This window comes from Nelusetta ayraudi, unplaced genomic scaffold, assembly GCF_046127955.1.
Source record: "Nelusetta ayraudi isolate G7.1 ecotype Tasmania unplaced genomic scaffold, CSIRO-AGI_Nayr_v1 ptg000017l, whole genome shotgun sequence".
In the NCBI taxonomy this organism is placed as follows: domain Eukaryota; kingdom Metazoa; phylum Chordata; class Actinopteri; order Tetraodontiformes; family Monacanthidae; genus Nelusetta; species Nelusetta ayraudi.
Window position 1 is genome coordinate 8,293,368 of NW_027466067.1, and position 18,992 is coordinate 8,312,359.

Consider the following 18,992-nt stretch of genomic DNA (forward strand, 5'->3'; position numbering starts at 1 on the left):
AACCGTAGCGGTGCCACACTGGTAATAACAGACAAAAGGAAATGACAGGAAGCCACTCAAAGAGCAGGGGAGGAAGGAAAAAATAGCACGCACATGCGCGCACAAAAACACACACACACACACACGCGCACACACGCATCCTCCAGCATGAATTCAAACCTCCAGGTTGGCGTCGAGCAAAACAAGCAGTTTTATTTTTATTTTGCGTGAAATCTTTTTTTTTTTTAGGTGGGTTTTCGTGGAAGCAGTTAGGTTTTCTGAATAGATATTCACACATCCGTCTTGTGGAGCAGCCCGCAGAACGTCTTTGTGAAAGTGTATTTGAGTCCCTCTACGGTATGAAATTTGTTGGTTGCTGCTTTGTGACGAGTCGGGGCCGAAACCTCGGCAAAGTCGGGAGTAACGACAACAATGTGCTAACTGCAAGACAGAAAAAGCCTGTTTTCTGTTCTTTTCATGATGTGAAAATGCCATTTAGTTTAGCTAAAACAGCTGCTGCTGCTCACACCTAGCTAGGCTCTCAGTCACTTCCTGTATTTTGTCGTAGTAGTTTTAATTAATTCCAATTCGAAAAAATTGTTGGAGCATGAACATATCCCGCGTACCCGATTCGGACACAGACATAATTCAGACCGCAGAGGATTTTCACGCGGGGCGCCTGGTGCACGCGCTGAGCGGAGCGTCGTCCCTGTGATTTGTGAGTGGGTCTCTCTACAGAACAGTACTCACTCCAGATAACGCACTGTTGCAGGCCTGCGGAGAGGCCTCATCAGTGCACACCTCTGTTGTAAATGAAAAAAGAAAAGGTGCACACCGACAACACTAGACAGCTTCCACTGTTATCCGCCTTTCTGTCTGTCTGTCTGTCTGTCAGTCTGACGGTGGGCCCTCCCTCCTCCCTCCTCCCTCCTCCTACCGCCTCCTCCGTCCTCCTCCTACTCCCTCTCCCTCCCTCGCTCGCTCAGACACTCTTCCTCTCGCTAAGCCCCGGAGCAGAGAAGAGATAATTCAAAAAGCACTTTGCATGGAGTGAAACATGAAAAAAAGAGAAAGAGAAGACGTATGAAATTAAATTCTCTTCCTTTTCGGGGACTCTCTATTGTTCTTCCGTTTCCTCTCCCTTGTTACATAAATGCATAAAAGCAAGGCGAGCTAGATTCCAATTATGATTTTCACAAAGCTAAAAAAAAAAAAAGAAAAAAAAAGAAAAAAAAATTCGACTTACAGGAAAAAACCCTGCAAAGAATGGTGTCACAAACAAAGTGGGCTTACTGTCTCAGCACTTTGTCAAAGTTAAATTACTGCCGTCGCCGCCTCAATAAACCTCTGAAGACTTTCCTCTTTTTTTTTCTCCGCTGTGCTTTACAATGAAATAAGTCATTTTTCTTCCTTTTAACTCACATATTCATGAGAGTTATGTTTTTATCTGTCATGTTTATTGTTCACTTCAATTCGGTGCAGAGAGAAGGCGTAATCCTCAAAAAAAAAAAAAAAAAAAAAATACACACAATTTCTTGCTGCTTATCCAGGAACTCTAGTATCCTCGTTTTACTTCTTTCTGATCCATTATCATTTGTTCAACGCTGCACAGCAAAAAGGAAATTGAGGTGTTTCAACTGGCCAACATGTTTCATTTCCTGTTGATTTAACCCCCAGTTTTTACTTCTTTTAAATCCAGATGTGTCCTTCTTAGACTGGAGCCTCCACAACAAATTCTGCCATATTGTAAAAAGAAGAGATGCACTGATACCGATACCAGCATCGGGTATTGGTACTGATACCGGACAGTGTGACAGTCACCAACGTTCAAGCAAAACATGCTGAGAAATGTTCAAATGACAAAACATCCGTGGAAAAAAAAATGCAAGTAATTCCATTACGTATAAAGGCGTTATTAAGTACTCTGTATCAGTATCGGTGAGTACTGAAAGGCATGTACTCGTGCTCTACTTGTTCTGTAAAAAAGTCGTATTGGTGCATCACTTGTTGACGAGTTAGAGGCTAAAACTCCGCCTACGGCTCCAACATGTCATCGTTATCGAGAGACTAAATCCAATCAAATCAAACTTTATTTATAAAGCACTTTTCATGCAAAAGACAATGCGACACAAAGGGCTGGATAAAAATGGAATGCAACAGAAATGCCACAGATAATGAAAACCCGCCCACTCCTCCCAAACACATCCACCCACACCCCCACCCACACTGCAGAAACAGTCAGTATAGTAAAAGTAGCAGGGCACTGAGGAACCAGACCAGGCACACCACCCCACCCAGTGTGGAGGCCCCTCATGAGGAAACACTGGAACTAAGAACTTTAAAATTAAGAGTGAAAAAGAATTTAAATTATGTTAAAACTAAAGGACAATGGAATAAACACAAAAAACAAAGACTAATGCATGGATGCTGCGCTGCTGGCCCTCATCAGAAGTTTACTCAGCTCCTTTTTTCTTGTTTGACTCAACTTGGTTGTTAGGTGTGAAAACTGAGCCGGAGAACAGAGGCGCCGAGAGCCGGGGCGCGGCGGCCCTTTGTTGTGTGTTGCGAGCGCAAAAACCCAGCAGGTGGGAGAGGAGTCGGTGGCCTCGCCTCGGAGCTGCCAGGCTGAGACCACACTAACCACCGAGTCGAGGGGCTCCTGGTTCAGAGGGGGGTTGTTCGAGTGACAGTCGGGGCTGACGGGAGTTTCGACAACTGTGCTGCCGCGAAGCAATGGTGAATTGTTGAAACCCTCGGCGGCCCCACCCCCTCCTCGAGTTGGCCCCGCCCATGCCGCGTGGGGTCGGGGTCCGAGGTGAGCTGCGGGGTGACGTGGGTGAGGAAGAAGGAGGCGGGTCTTACCCCAGTAGAGGGCAGTCTCTTGCCGTCGGGGTTGGGGCGCATGGGCAGGGAGCTGTAGAGCCTCACGCCTCGGTCTGCGGCCGCGTATCTGCTCTGCAAGGGCGAGAGAGAGAGAGAGGGAGAGAGAGAGAGAGAGAGGGAGAGGGAGAGAGAGAGACTTTCAGCTTCAGGACATTTGGAGACACTTTTTTTTAAACTGACAACCCGCCGGTGATGCTCATCGTCTAGCGTGGCATGGAAAGAGCGCAGCCGAGCAGTAGTAGAACTAAACTCTTGTGATGCTCGGGAGCCACCGCTTCCAATCAGCCGGGGTGATAACGACTGGCAACAAGTGGCCGCCGGCCACCAGGGAGGGAAGGAGTGAGAGTGGCGGTGGTGATTGACTATCCAAACGAGTGCATAAAGAAAATTGCATATTTAGCCCTTTGTTTTCAGCCTCCTGCAAAAACACTCGGGCTGATTTCCAAAATTGACAGAGAGCAAGTTCAATTAAAAAAAAAAAAAAAAAAAATACTAATGGATGGACTGTCACATTTGTGAGGAATTCACTGACATGCGACACGTTATTGTCGGAAGACGCTGTTAACGTGAACTCTATGGTGCGTAAGAAGGTAATTCCCACGCTAATCTCCAGAAATGACAGGTAGAAGCTGCCTGGGCCCACATATTGTAACCGTTGTATTTTCCTCCCTCGCGATGCATCGTGCAGTTTTGCAGATGAGAATGTGAGATGATTTTGGAGATTAGATTATGGAGCAGGAAACAAGCCATTTCAGGGAATCCAGATAGATCACATTATCTCTCTCTCACTCTGACGATTTTCGGTCTCCCCTTTTTCGTCTCTGTGTTTTCCCATTTTTCTTTTCTCAGAATGACACAAATGACATCAGAACAATTTGAATCCATTCGTGGGGGAAAGGTGGTGGTGGTGGTGGGGGGGACTTCAGGCTACCGTGCAGTTGCAGCACTTCTCCCTCATTTAATTAGCGAGCTGAAACCAGAGAGTGAAAGCTTGCACTCTCTGCTGTTCTGATGGGGAATCTCTAAGTGCTGCTCTGCAGATTACACATGTGATTGACATTTTAAAACATCCCGCTGGCAGAATCGAATGTATACGTAAGTATTATTTTTTTATTTTTTTTATTTTTTTAGCAATCTACTACTAGAGGAACTACTTCACATTTTGAGAAGAACATTTTGCTGTGATTCGTTCTCTCTGTTCGTGTGCTGAGTTGACAGGAACTGAAGATGACAGTCGTTTTGCAGAAACGCCCTTCCTGTGGCCTTTTTCTTCGCTACCACTTCTTGGAAAGGACTGAACAAGGTGTTCTCTGGCCAGCGTATCGTCGGCAGCCTCAAGTTATGAAACCCGCAAAGACACGGCTGCAAAGTTCAGCCACGGAAAGGTTGCCTTTCACGATTGCGTTCATTTACTTTACGAGTACTACCATTGTGATCTTGACGTGTTTCATCAATTTCAACCAACGAACAAGACATATTTATGCGAAAGGCCAACCCAACCGAGTCCCCAACTGCAACATCATTTCAAAAATATTTTTGCAAACTCACTTGGACACAGATACAAGCATCCACCCTCTGTCCCTGACTCACACGACACGCAAAGAGCAGCAACACCCTCTGAAAGTGTGGGTTTAGTTTCTGTCTTTTTTAAATATTAGGAACCGAGCAGAGAGATTAAGTAGGAGCTTCTCTGCTGTCCTGTGCTCTGCACTTCCTGCAATGCCAACCATACACTTGACCTGTGGAAGACTGACCTCTCACAACCTCACACGAGAACTTTTTTTTCAGTCTTGCTCAAAACTCAGAAAAAAAAACAGAAGAGACAAAACAGTCCAGATTTACCTTCATGTCCAGCAAAAACCAAGTGGAGAGCGCAACAACTCCATTAGTGTCTTATTAAGGAACATCACTTGTCAAGGCGGCCAGTACAAGTCTGAGCTCGCTGAAGAGCCGCCGCACGCCGACCTTGTGCCTCCGAGGAGGGGGGGGGGGGGGGAGGGGGAGGAGGAGGAGGAGAAGGAGGAGGCACTTTTTATTTTTTCCCTCCTTCCGTGGCTCGTTAGCCGAGCTCGTGGGCGGCTAAGGCGGCAAAGCCACCGCTACCGCGGACGGAGCGGCGGCCTTCGCGGGCCTTGGAGGGAGCGGCGCTAAGTGAATGTTTGATATTTCTCCAGTGTGCCAGGCTAATCTGGCCCCGTGGCATGCCATTACGGGGCCTAATAACAGCTGTCTGCGGCCTGGAGGGGACACGGCCCGCTCCTGGCTCCGCTAACTGGCCCTGACAGACTCATTAGGAGCGCCGGCACCCGGAACAGCAACAGCCAAAACGTCCCCCCCCCCACCCCCCCTCAGCTGGCTGGCTGGCTGGCTGAGCGAACGGTTTGCAACGCTTGTTTTCTGACACCTCTCTCTTCTCTTCTCTTCTCATCTCTCGGAGTCACCCCCCGCCTTCTCGCCACGTAGCTACGGCGCTCTGCCGCCTTCTGGCTGGCTTTCAGTTTTTCGTTGTCGCCAGGCCTCCAGGGTCCAGCGTGGCGGCCCCCATTCATTACAGTGGAGTCGCTCACTCAGCGGGTATGTTGTGGTCACTTCAGTACCTGAAGTGACCACTGGGAAAAAAATTGCTGCACCACCACAGTGCCAGTCCTAGGTATCCAGTTCTTACATAATACATCCACGGCTGCTGCGGCCGTTTACCATCTTTTATTCAACCTTTTTTATTTGTCTGTTGCTTTTGAAATAGCAACAGTTTTTTATTTTTTTTCTCTTGCCTACCGCAGGAAGAGACACGGCCTCCTCTGAACATGAGTATCAGTGCCTTCCCCCCCCCCCCCCGAGGCTAGACGGCAAAAGTAAACACTGCTGCCCCCGTCGCCTGGCAGGGGCCGGCCCAGCCAATGGGAGCGAGCCGAGCCAGGCAGACAGTAAACACAGAGCACCAATGACGGCCGGCTGGATGGACTGTTAACAATAGAGCGAGGTTTGGGGGGCGGGGGGTGGAGGTGGTGGAGTGGGAGAGACAGAACCCGGCCAGGCAATAAAACCTGCGCAAACACGACAGCGAGCCGAGCTGGAGTTTGTATGGTTTGCAGCGAGAAGTTACGAGCGCGCCGATGAAGATTTTCTTTCAGAAACATCTATTAGGTGAAAGAAACATAAGTAGATTATAAAAATCCCATTTTTTTTTTTATTTGTTGAAATGTTGAAATTTTTTTTTTTTTTTTTTTTTTTAAAGTAACACTCAAGTAAAGGCTGGGACAGGAAAATGCAAATTGTGCGGGATTTGCATACAAACCAGACTAATCAGATCTTGATTTGGCATCAGGTGCTCTGAAAGGCTTTGCTTTGAAAAAAAAAAAAAAATGAATTAAACCAAAGACATTTTGACTGTATGTTGACAGTTTTTCACGCTTTCAAAACGAGACAATCTTGTTTTTTTCCCCCCTCCCCCTCGCAAAAGGGCGTCGCTCTCATTTTAAAAACACCAAATCTCAGCCGCGTCTCTCCGTCGTAGCGTCTTCTCAACGCGACACAAAAATCTCATTATGAGTCGAGAGACGAGACACCCGTTGTTGATGTATGGCCGCAAGATTTTTTTTATTATCCTCAATAAAAAAGAAAAAGAAAAAAAAGATCCATTATCTTGGCGGCCCGTATTGCCGTATAAATATTCATCATCTTTATTTTTCTCTAAATCAGCTGCCCCGAGGCGCCCGTCAAAAGCACCTACTCATTACACCGGCGCCTTCTTCCCATCTTGATGGGCGGGGCTGTGGGGAGGAGGCGGGGCTGGGGGAGTAGAGGGGCGGGGCCGGGGGAAAAGCGGGGGTGGGGCTGGGCTTGCTGTAAAGCCCGAGGCACAGCTGCAGGGGCGGGTACGGTTACCTGTAACGTTAGCTGTTGCGTGTTATATTATTTATGCAGATATGAACTTAATGGAACACATGTGCGTGCGTGCGTGCGTGTGCGTGCGTGTGTGTGTGTGTGTGTGTGCACTTGCATGCGTCTGTGTCTGCACCCGCCGACATTCTTCCCAGATTAGCCGAACTGGGAGGAATGTGAGGCCCAGGCTGGCTCGCGACGAAACCCTATCACTCATCCGCACGCACGCACAATAGTGCACGTACAGGCCGGGTGTATTTTTAAGTCATTGTGGAGACGGCGCCCCGCGCTGTATGTGCAGTATGCAAAGTCAACAATGCCGGGGAGATCAATTAGACAAAAAAAACAAACCGTCGCTCTCGTTCCGAGCCGACGCCGGCGTCCGAGCGGCTCTCGGCTTCTTCGCTTCCCTCCGACTGTAATTGGAGTCGGTGAAAAAGAAGAAGAAGAAGAACTAGTCCGGTCCATCGCGTCGCGCAAACACACAATGTCTCATCGGTCCGATTCTGATTGGGTCATTGTAACTGTCTGCGGTGGGACGTTAACTACTTTTTCCTCCATGTGTGTGTGTGTGTGTGTGTGTGTGTGTGTGTGTTTTCTTTCGTTGTCTTTTCTTTTTTTAATGTTCAGGCCGTTCTGCCGCATGCGGGCGAAAGGGTGTGAACATCACACTTGCATCACTCACCTTCCTGTTGATTCACATGTTGCTCTTAGACCCAGCGCGCTTTTAAATCATGTCTCCCCGAGAGCCTTCGCCTCGGGCGAGTCACTTTCGGCTTGTCACTTGAGACCTGCGTGCGGCATGGCCCAGCGTTGCAGCGCTCAAGATTGGACTCGGCCCCAAGACCGCTTTTGTCTCGGCCTCGGACGAGACGGACTCCGGATCAAAAAACAAAACAAAACAAACAAACTAATGAAAGATACCTTCCTGAAAAGAGATGGTGCCATTCGATTTATGTGGAAGCAAACAAAAAAAAGACACTGGTCATTTGTTCTGTTTTGCTTGGGGTTTTCCTTTGACATATCCAGCGTTCTTGTCTCGTCTCGATCTCCCTACTCCCAGTCTCAATGATGTCTTCGTCTCGGCCGACTACAACGCTAGGACGACCTCCTGATCAGGACGTAGACCTGGCCGCAATACTTTTAGCGACGACGGCGGCGTAGCTCTTGTAGCATCGCGGGCCTTGGCTCCAGTCGCTCGGAGGCTAAAAGCGCCCGTGGCGCTGGCGCGGAGTGGCGGAATCGATACGGAGCATCGATCGCTCCCGCGGAGAGCAGCAAAACACGGTATTGATGCGCAGCGGCGGCTCGTTGCGTGTCGGCGGCGACCGGCGGGGGGGGGACGTTCTCGTCGCCGGACCGTCTGAGGTTTCGCTCGCCGGCAGAACGTGCCGCTAACGGCTGTGCGCGTGTAAAAGAGACATCAGCCGAGGTCGAAGCAGCTCGACCGTAACCAGGGCGCCAGTCTAGGGGGGGGGTTTGGACACCACTTGTGTCCAAAACCGCTGATCGCACCATTAAGAATATCGGGGGGCGGGGCTATTTATAGACCCTCCGTCCACACTCACTACAACACACAGAGTGGATGACTTTTACAGAATCTTTCTTGGAAGCTGTAGTTGGGGACGACAGTCAGCTGGAGCATTGTGCGTAGTCCGTCGCTGCTCCTTTCAGGGTTTTTTTTTTTTTTTTTTTCTCCCCTAACCTCCCTCTCACCCCCCACCCACCCACCCTTCCTCTGTGTACATTTCTGCAGGGCTATTTGTTATTCCACTTGTCAGCCCCGATCGTATTTTATGCCCAAGCACAATACGTGCTGAACCTCTGACATCAGGCCCTCTCTCCCCTTCCCCTTATCTGCCAACTAATGCATGTCGCAGCCCTCTCGTGCATTTTTCACTTTTTGCCTTCGCTCGGTGCCAAACAGGAAGCAGAGTTGTCGTACTTCAAGGACATGTATTGAAATGATTGTGGTCTGAAAAGGTTGCAGAGCACTTAGCAGCGCCGTTTAGCATCAACTGGAACCATCTCAAGTTTGAACTTTGCATATTTATTTTTTTATTTTTTTGCATGTAGTAATGTCTACTAAATGCACTGAGGGACGGCTGATCTGGGTTCTTCAAGTGGCCGCTGCAGATCGTTTGACACAATAATGCATAGGAAGAAGAAATGAGAGAAAGACTTCTTGGGCTTCAGTGAATATTTGAAGGACTGAAAATAAGAACTCCATGTTTGTCCCTGTTGGTTCTGGTAAAAGCTCTCGGCACTCTCCCTATTACTTTGAAAAATATTATGTCTACAAGTAATCCAAACAGTAAAAAGTATCTTTATAGAGATAAAAAAAAATATATATATAGCATCATTAGCATTTGTACACTCTTGGAAAGCATATTTGTTGATTTCATAATTGCAGCAATGAGAATATTCTGTGATGTTATATTGTCAGTTACATTTAGTTGAGTCGGTTATGTTAAAATGGCAAAAATTCTGGGCTGATTAATCAGTCCTGGTTCATCAGGAGTAGAATCAGATTTCATGCTAGGGTTTTGGTTACAGTTTTCAACATGCAGTAGCACATCCTTGGACCTTAAACAACGCTACAGAACGTCAGTCTATATTTTCCTTGATCTGGTACATAATGTTAATTTAGTTGTGATATGTAGTAGTGAGTAAGCTACCCTACAAATGCAGATGTTTGGATGCCTGAGCCAGAGGCATAACTATTTTGATGTCGAACGCGACATCTGTGAGACCCTGTTGACCAAAAACCAGCTTAAGGGTCGACTGGAGGAGCAGAAACAGGTTCACTTTGCTGTCTCGAAAAAATATCCCACGACGAATCAAAACTCAGGCCAATACTTAGTTCTGCATTCCCACACCCGTCTTAGCTCAAAGCCCAAACGCAAGGTCAAAAATCCATGATTTGTAAGGTAAGGCTAATGCCTGGCAACCAATGTCACTCTGACATAAAATACTTCCATTTATCAGGCCGATAGCAAGACAGCGAGTTGAGGGTGAGTGCGACACCTTCTGGCTGGGAGGTTTAAACGTTATCCATGCCGTCCTTTAAGGCGTTTTTGGCACCTCGACAGTTGGTTTTCACACTTTGCGCCCATCCCTCAAACTTCTTCCGCTCTCTTTCCTCCACATTATGCGTCTGGCAGCCTCTACAGAGGCGCCGCTGCAGAGAGCGGATTCTGAATCCTCCCAACGTAACAACAATGCAGAGCCCGGCTGCATGTGTTCAGGTAGACAGATAGGGAAATTTTTCCAGCGCCATCTTAAATTGCACCAAAGCTTATAGACACTAAAAAATGTCAGTGGAGTGGATTATTGAGTGGGGTGGGGGTGTGTGTGTGTGTGTGTGTGTGTGTGTGTGGGGGGGGGGGGGGGGGGGGGGATTAACTGGCCCATTTCTTGAAGCCTGCGCGCAGGAAAATGGACTCATAGTTGGAGATGTAATTAAAGATTTTTTTTTTTTTTTTTTTTTTTTTGCTCCAGTTAGTTGCAACACAAGGTTTGCAACAGGATTCATCAAAGTGCAAAATTAAAGACTGAACCAGCGGCGTTCAAAGGGAAATACAAAAAAAAAAGGTCATTAAAATTTCTCATATTTGCATCAGTCGGTAAAAAAGGTTGCCAAAAACGCTCCATGAACGCACGCTCTCCCCCTGACCAGGGAACTGATAAATTACATTTAATTTCTGACTTTCTTCCTCTCGGCACAAAGTCACACTGGCACCTTTTTCTTCTTCTTCTTCTTCTTATTATTATATTGCATTTGACACAATAACGCGGGAGATGGAGCGCATTAATAAAGAGCTCGCTCACAGAGGTGAGGAAAGAAAAAGAAACTTTACAGTAACTTTCTCTCAAATCCTTTCATTTGTTTTACAGGGCGTGAGATGTGTGTGTATGTGTGTGTGGGGGTGGGGGGGTGGGAGACACGTAAAAAACGCAACTCATAGCGAAGCAGAAGCGGCACCTCGGCTACGTCGTCGCAGCCACAACCAGAAAACAGATGGCTGGAAGAAGATTTAGCTAATAAAGAAGAAGAAAAAAAAAATTGGGGGATTTTCTCCTTTTCATCCAAGGCTAGATTATTTTAATGCCGGCAGAAGCTTGGGAGGATAATTCCCTCGCAAATTGGGATTGCTGAGGAGAGCAGTGACTCCTGAATGTCACTTTCATTTGTCATCTGATTTCAGAGACAGTGTGTGTGAGAGAGAGAGAGAGAGAGAGAGAGAGAGAGAAACTCCCCGGCTGTGGCTCCAGCAAATGCTCTCAAGTTACCTTTTAAACGGAATTCATCAAATATAAAGCGCCATCTGTTTTTTCTTCTGGCGGCGACTGAAGCGCTGCTGCCGATGGATGTTGGAGAAATACGAGTTTAGGAACTGGAATGATGAGGTGATTAACAACAAAAAAAATTGAACGCGCTCCAGTTTTTGTTTTTTTGGGGTGATCAAGGCATCAGCTGTCACATAAATGCATTTATTAATAAATGGAGGGTTTGAAAGGGGGGGAGTCCGTTACCAATCTGACACAGCTGACAATTCGCTGCTTTTATTTCTGGCTCATAACAGCAATAAATATGTTTACGCTTCTGAATGTGGACGGCTGCTTGAAAAATCAACAATAAAGGCCCAGCGTGAAAGATTTAATGGCTTCTAATGGTAAAAACGACGTTGATGTGAATGACGTGGGATTGCTAATCCCTGTTTTCTGATGTATCACAACCTCTCGGAATGCTACTCTGTACATCCGCCTCCTTCCAGGCGGAGTAACTAAAATAGATTTTACTCTCTCCATTTTATCAAGGGATGACCGACGGTGAAGTGGCAATGACACACGACCGCACAGCAGCGCGGCAAAAAAATGTTTTTTAAGAAACAGACAAACGGATGTAGAAACAGATCTCTGAGCGCTTTGCTAGCCTTTAGCCTCTGGCCGCGAGGAGCCGCGGTAGCAGCTCCACATTCTGGTACAGTACGTCACACATTTAGGAGTTCAATCACACACGGCTGCGAGAGGGAGAGAGGGCGCCGAGGAGAGTGGAACGAGAGAGGCAGCCAGATAGAGAGATGGGGAGATAGATAGGGGGAGAGGGAGAGGGTGGAGAGGGCGGGGGGGGCTAGCCGAGAGCTGATATGCTGACTACAGGCAGTTGATTTGGTTTCAGAGAGCATTGTTACGCTGCTTTGAATTAATGCCTCCCAAAGAGTCCAATTGTGATTCTTGGGCTGTGCTGACAGAATATTTGACAGCCCAGGGTGAGCTGCTGATCTCAGCTGAATCCTCTGTGCTGTGCTGTGCTGTGCTGTGCTGTGTGTGTGTGTGAGTGAATGAGAGAGCGAGAGAGAGAGAGAGCGAGAGAGTGTGAGAGGAAGAATGTATGCTGGATACCTGACACACTCATACTCCTACACATGTACAGAAATGTGTGCATGTGCTAAACAGGCAAAAAAAGAAAGAAAGAAAGAAAGAAAGAAAGAAAGAAAGAAAACGCCCACAGTTGTACATGTAGTAAGTACAGTGCTGTACAGTACACACACACACACACACACACAGGGACTCACACAGGGGATGTTGCAGAGGTTAAAATGACAAAAAAAACGACAGCCTAAATGAGTGTGAGGCGAATGTTTTGAGGAAACATTTTGACACGCCAGTCATTGTCTGCGCTTTTAATCAGATTACATGTTGTTGTTATTGGAGTAGGAAGTTACTTTATTACGGCGGGTTTACTTAGGAGTACTTCACCGACTCACTGTACACAGTGAGGTGAGATGTGTATTACAGTGTTGAGCTTGTCGTAGTTCGAACCCTGCTATCCTACACGTTAGCTGCTTTCCTTCCTTCACGGGCAGGGTTCTACGTTCTCGACTGCTGTGTGAAATGTGATCAACACTGTGGCCTCGAATCAAAAGCGGCACAAAGTGTCAAAATGAGATTTAAAAAAACACAGCAGAACACAGTTTGTTAAGCCTATGACTCAAAATATGTATAAATTGTAAAACTTAAGAACCCAAATTAAAATATATATTTTTAAATTTTTGTTACTTTTTTTATTTAGCAAGAGTAAGCTGGCCAAAACGTTATCTCAGTACAAAATGTTGTTTTCTTCCTCTTACATTTAAAAGTTTAACGAATTAGCACCTTCACTAAACCCTTAGCACATTCATGTTCTGCCTCCTATCAAGCCTTTTTCCTGAACATAAATGGCTATCATTAGTTTGTTTAAATGTAGCTGTAGTCTACATTTAGCGCTTTTTATCTGATACAATTTCATGTCCAAAAAAAAATAAAAAAAATAAAAAATATATATATACACCTTAATAATTTACACTCTTCTACATGCCTTTGATGGATCAAACTTGTCCCTCGAGGTCTCAGAGCATCAAATGTTCTGCCGGTACAGGATGCTAGCGATGCTAACGGAGGCTAACGGAGGCTACAGGCACCGCAACCTGACTGAACTGAAATGGGATGTAACGCAGGTGTGTTCTCATGGCTCTCTCTCTCTCGCTCTCTCTCTCTCTCTCTCTCTCCGCCTCCCTTTCTCGCCCTGCCGTCACATCTCTCTCTCTCTCTCTCTTTCTCTCTCTCTGTCTCCCTCTCTCTCCGTCTTGAGTGCTCTGCCTCACCCTAATTAGAAATTCCCCCTCCGACCGGCTGAAATTGAATTGGCCATCATTTGCATAATGATGGCTCACCGGGCGCCGGCTGCCGATCTCGCCGTGAGATGAAATGTAGCAATCACTTAAGAGAGTGACCATGAGGGAGCCAAGGTATAAAGGAGGAGTGGGTGCAGTAGGCAGGGCGGGAGAGAGGGTGGAGGAAAAGAAAAAAGAAAAATGCAGACCGAGGGAGGGAGGCGTAAAAAAAAAAAAGAAGGAAAAAAAAACGGACAGGAATTTAGGTTATTGTCTCGTGCAGCGGCGATATCACCGCCGGGGGGCGGGGGAGGGGGGGGGGGCAGTGTCCTCGATGTGACGGCGGCTAGACGCAACGAGGACACGCGAGGACTCTTACGCAACGGCCGCCCAGCCTCTGGTCAATGCAGCCGATATTTCTTTCCTTTTATTGTCGGTTTTAATTACCCCGAGCGTATTTCGAACAGAGCGACTGTTCAGTTCAGCGCTGCAAAAATACAAAAGTCCCCCCCCCCATTCAAGAAGTCTGACATTATATACGCCGACCTTTTCCCCACCAAACTGCGCTTGTTCCAAATGTTCGGCTGTCTCCTCTCGCATGTCGTTAAAGATCTTTATAATGGCACGGCAATTCATAACAGGCCCAGTTGGTCAAATGGCGGCCGTACCGGTAGAAACAAACCGGCACAGGGGCAGGTCGAGTCTCAAAGACAAGAAATATTCGGAGCGGCTGACTCAGCTCGTGGTGCTTTTCGTGCGCACGTTCTGGTTTTCCCTGAAGCGGGAAAAAAAAAATCTAACGAAGGCCACTTGAAAACAAAGAAAACACACATCGATTTTGCGATACGACAACATAGAGAAGTCGCACAAACGTTGGTTCCGACATTTGTCCGTTCTGACTTTTCCCCAAAAGAGTGTTAGCCGTCAACAAGCAAAGTGGCGTCATGGCTTTAGCTTGCTAGCTAAGCGGCTAATGTGCGTCGCAGTTACTGCAGTGCAGTGTTTGCTTTGTTCGTGATGGATCAATGTTTTTGCTTCGGAACACTGAGTAACGGCTGAGTAACGCTCTGGAAAGGCTGACAAATTCTACGAAATACAATTTGTAGCGACGGCAGGAAGTTAGATGCTATCTGAAAGAAAAGGTTAACTTGCAGGAAGTACGACTTGTAGCCTGTAAAGACGAACGGATCACGCAATCAGTTCACTGCACACTGACGCAAAGGCACATGGAGGCGGCCATTTGAAACGCACCTTTAGCGTGTTGCAAACACACGGCACACCGGTAGCCCGCAACCATCTATATATGACAGTGTTGTATTGTGCTCCAGAATGAGCTCGTAATTAATTGAGGCGGTAAAATATGTGAGATTCAAGAAGCCTTTTAAATGTCCACGCACATCCAGTCCGACACGTAAACCTGCAAACGGAAGGTTTTGTTTTCCGACGACGCTGTTGAAACACTTCAAAGCAGTGATTGGCTGTCAGCGGCCTCGCTTGGTGTAAATGTTGAGCAGTCGTGCGCTATTTTTAGCCCCCCCGTGAGTTAGACGTTTGGCATGTTTCCGATGCCGTCCCTGGGACACTAGGACAACACAGTTTGGACGGTCGGTCTTGTCACCTGCGGTCATCGAACGCCTCATCAGCCCCCGGCAACGCGCTGGGACAAACGACCGTAGTTGCCCAAGCGACTGTTGTCTCCGTCCCTCCTTTTCAGTGGAATCAATCTTCAGATTTCGGTCGAGGGCAAAATGGGCCGGGGCTAGAATGCCCGGGTGGAGATGAAAAATCCAAGCCAGGCACAGAGCCGAGGGGCTGGGGTGGGCGAGGGCTGGGCAGCGTCAGAGGTGGGGGTGTTGTTTCTAATAGTCAGAGTGATATGTTGATCCATCAGGTTGGAAACTCTGCCCAGAGACTGATAAGGCCACTGTTTATTGTCTGACTTCCACTCTTTAACCTGAGGAACCTCACGGTACTTTCCAAACCATTACCTCAGTGTGTGTGTGTGTGTGTGTGTGTGTGTGCGTGCGTGCCTGTCAGAGAGCACTAGCCAACTGTATGTTGCCTCTGTGTGTGTGTGTGTGTGTGTGTGTGTGTGTGTGTGTGTGTGTGTGTGCGTGCTGTGCATGAGAAAGTTCTTGTGCATCTTCGGTTTCCACTGCGAGCCTTGACCTAATTTGAAAAGCAGTGAAAAAATAAAAGAATCCCTGTCGATTCTTCGTAACCGACGAGTCATCAGAAAGATCTCGACCACGGACACGCACACACACACACACACGCACGCACGCACACACACACACACACACACACACTCAGACAGACACTCTTAACTCTGCGCTTAAATCTCTTTCTTCTTCTTCTTCTTTTTCGTCTCCTTCTTCTCCTCGCCTAATTCTTCAATCTTCTCCTCCTCCTGCGTCCGTCTCTGCATAAGCGATGGGCGGCGATGGCGTGTTGAAGTGAAGTCAGCTGGTCCAGACAGGAGGGAGTTAAGTCCCTTATCTCTCCTCCCCAGAAGAAATTCCTACTCGAGGCCTCGCTCCGCTGGTTTCCTGCCTTCTTGCCCAATGCCCTATTTTTACTCGTCGGGGCTCCAGAATACCAGGGGCAGCTTTTTCCTTGTCACTAACATGTTTCCTGCCATTCTCACTCTGACATTTCTCCCCCCCCCGCCTCATACCGCCAGCTCCGCCCACCCTTCACCGCCACCCTTCCCCCCCCACCCCCTTTATGGGTCACAACCTTTCAGTCGGGGCCGTTCTTATTCAAATGTACCTGCCAGCTGCCGACAGTCGGCTTGGCCTTTTTATTGGTGCGCTGGTTGGTGGGAGATTTTTTTTTTTTCTCTCTCTCTTCCAACCGTCCACTGTCGCTCGCCCGGGAGTTCATTTGAGAGCGTTTTTCGCTGAGTGCCGGCAGAAACGGTTCAGGTGCTCCCTGAACCCCACCGTCAGGTCCACTGACTACAGCCCATTGCGGATGCGGAGCGCTTCGTTAATTCACAGATCTCCGTTTGAATCATCCGTGAGAACTCGTCGCCGGTGTCGTTAGCGTTTTTTTGATGTAATTTTACTTTTACTTACTACTTTTATTATCGAGTCAAACTCTGCTCATGATGGTTTAACACAGGCATAGGCAATCTACGGACCGGGGGCCATTTGCGGCCCGTTGAGTTTTATGATCTGGCCCAACAAACTTGAAGAAATTATAGTAAATAGTAAGTAAGTAGTAAAATAACTGTAATTCATCATTATTTTTTCTCCCAGTGTTTTAAGAGTCATTTCAATAAAGAGCCAAATAACTTGGGGCTCCAAAGAAAAATATTTAATTCATTTTCAATTGAAATTAAAGCATGTTTTCTACATGTCCTATGAGCTGGGTCACCAACACACTCCGTTCATCTGCTCCTGCTCAGGGCCCCTTTGTCACATTTTAGAACCCCTGGTTTAACTTCACAACATGCATTTCTGGCGCATCAGATTGCCCCCCCCCCCCTCCCACACACACACACACACACACACACACACACATTTCTGTTAGGATACTAATTTATAATTGACGAGAGTTGAGGAGCATTTGTGCTCATTCTTCTCCAACAGACATCTCAAGCGCACGGGGGCCATCACTTCCAGATATAATCAGAAGTGCTTTGTCTGGAAACCTCAGAAAGAATGACCTAAATTCTGAGGGTTTCATTTTTATTCTGTTCCATTTACTTTAACTGAAGCTATTTTAAAAAAACAAAACAAAAAAAAAAGTTTTTTTGTTTTTTTTTGGTTTGTTTTTTTTTACTGAGCAAGAGCCGCAATTGTTTACGCTCGCGGTTACTGTGTCTGGGCCTCTGCTTCTGTCAGAGTTTGGATTTTCATTTATTTATTTATTTATTTATTTATTCATTTATTTATTTATTTATTCATACATAAAAAAAAGCACCTTTCCACCTTAAAAATCTTCTCTCTAAAAATGTTCCAGAGCCTGACAAGTAACTTTTTCGGGGCGCAGATGTGATTATTGAACTAAACAACTGATATTTCTGAATGACGACCTAGAACGTGCCAACATCTCACTTGCATCTTCACCTCTGAATGTAACAAAGAAGTAGAATTTTCTCACTTCTCTGGCCACAAGAGAGCAAATTATTTCACTTCCAGCCTCAGCTCCAATTCAAGTTGCACGTCAACACCCAGATTCCCCCCCCCCCCGGCGTCTCTCATCTTTAACGACTGCTTTCGCGAGCGGCTTCAGTGACAGAGTGAACTGGGATGCACTTCACTCTGCGGCGGCTGGCACGCAAGATGAAGTCAGTTAGAGAGGCCTGAGGAGACTCGAGGATAAATGGCCGTCTAATGAACGTCTGGGGAGACTCGATATCTTTAACTGGCTCTTCAAGCGCAGCTTTCATCCCTGCTTCACGCACCAGTGTGGCGCAAATGCAGCTGGATACGTGCTGCTCAAAAACACTAATGGGACATGAAGGAAGCTCAGCGCCACGTTTCCACCGTGACGAGGTCTCTGCAGAGCGTTAATGGAAATTACCTCTCGAGAGCATCCAGTCATTCGCAGGTAGAGGCAAGTTTTCTCACAGTAGCATCTGTAGTTATGATTGCATTATTTATCCTAATGGGTACCCTGGAAGGCCGGCTGGAGGGTCATGTTTCCGTCAGGTAGAGTTCACGACCCACAGTAGCATGTTCGTACATGGGTGGGCAAACTTTTTGACTCGAGGGGCCACGATGGTTTGCTCTCTATTGAAATGACTCTTGAAACACTGAAAAACATTGATGAAATGCAGCTGTTTTATGACTTACTTACCATTAAAATAATTTCTTTAAGTTCAGCGGGCCGGATTAAAGAGCTGAACGGGCCGCATATGGCCCCCGGGCCATAGTTAGCCCATGCCTGCGCTAGTAACACGTTAGCACCCACCGTGTATAACTGGTGACTTGCCAAAACAATGCTGCATCAGGTCTTTTCATTTGAAAAATGCCTTTAGTTCTGATATAAGCGCTGCTAGCGCTGACCGAGCTAATCTCTTTGGCGGCAGCGGCTACGTTTCCTCACTTCCTCTCTATCCATAAAAAGGAACCTGGGCTGGTTCTTTCCTGGTTCTTTAATCCGCTGACGTTGAAAGATTGACTGAAAATGCTCTCCGTTGGCAAGACGGACGAGCAATGTTTCAAAATTTAATATCCGAGCGATTGGGCTGCTATGCAAAGCTAATAGCTAATGCGTGAGACGTCTTGGTCTTTTTTTCTTTTTTTTTTATCCCCGTACCAGATACATCGATGGATATCACAACTGGCACGAGAGGCTTGTTTTGTGTACATTTGTGCACTGCAGAGCCGTCCACTCACTGCACACTTGTGATCGCCAACAGAAACCTGAGCTTGTGTGGTCTGCGCGATGCAGGCAGATGCAGCAGGATAGCAGCAGCGGTGTAATCAAACCTTAAATCAGAGATCTCGGCGCTGCCGTCCTCCCACCTCTCTCCTGTCTCTCCTGTGCCGTCTACCTCTTTTCATAGCCGCCTCCTCCACTCTCGCATAGCTCCCGGTATAGCGAGCCGCGTTACATATGGGCGTACACAGAGTGCTT

At 47.2% G+C, this 18,992-nt stretch overlaps 1 protein-coding gene across 7 annotated transcripts in view; it reads right to left on the reverse strand.

The window, feature by feature from the left end:
• Nucleotides 1-18,992, reverse strand: part of tox2 (TOX high mobility group box family member 2) — a 112,995-nt gene that overhangs the window by 71,865 nt on the left and 22,138 nt on the right. For 5 of the 7 annotated variants that reach the window (XM_076025212.1, XM_076025214.1, XM_076025217.1 and 2 more), the window contains exon 2: nucleotides 2,842-2,934. The exons of the other annotated variants lie outside the window; for them this stretch is intronic. In XM_076025212.1, coding sequence (XP_075881327.1) covers nucleotides 2,842-2,934 — 93 coding nt within the window. The remainder of the gene's footprint in view (nucleotides 1-2,841; nucleotides 2,935-18,992) is intronic. 7 annotated transcript variants of the gene reach the window in all.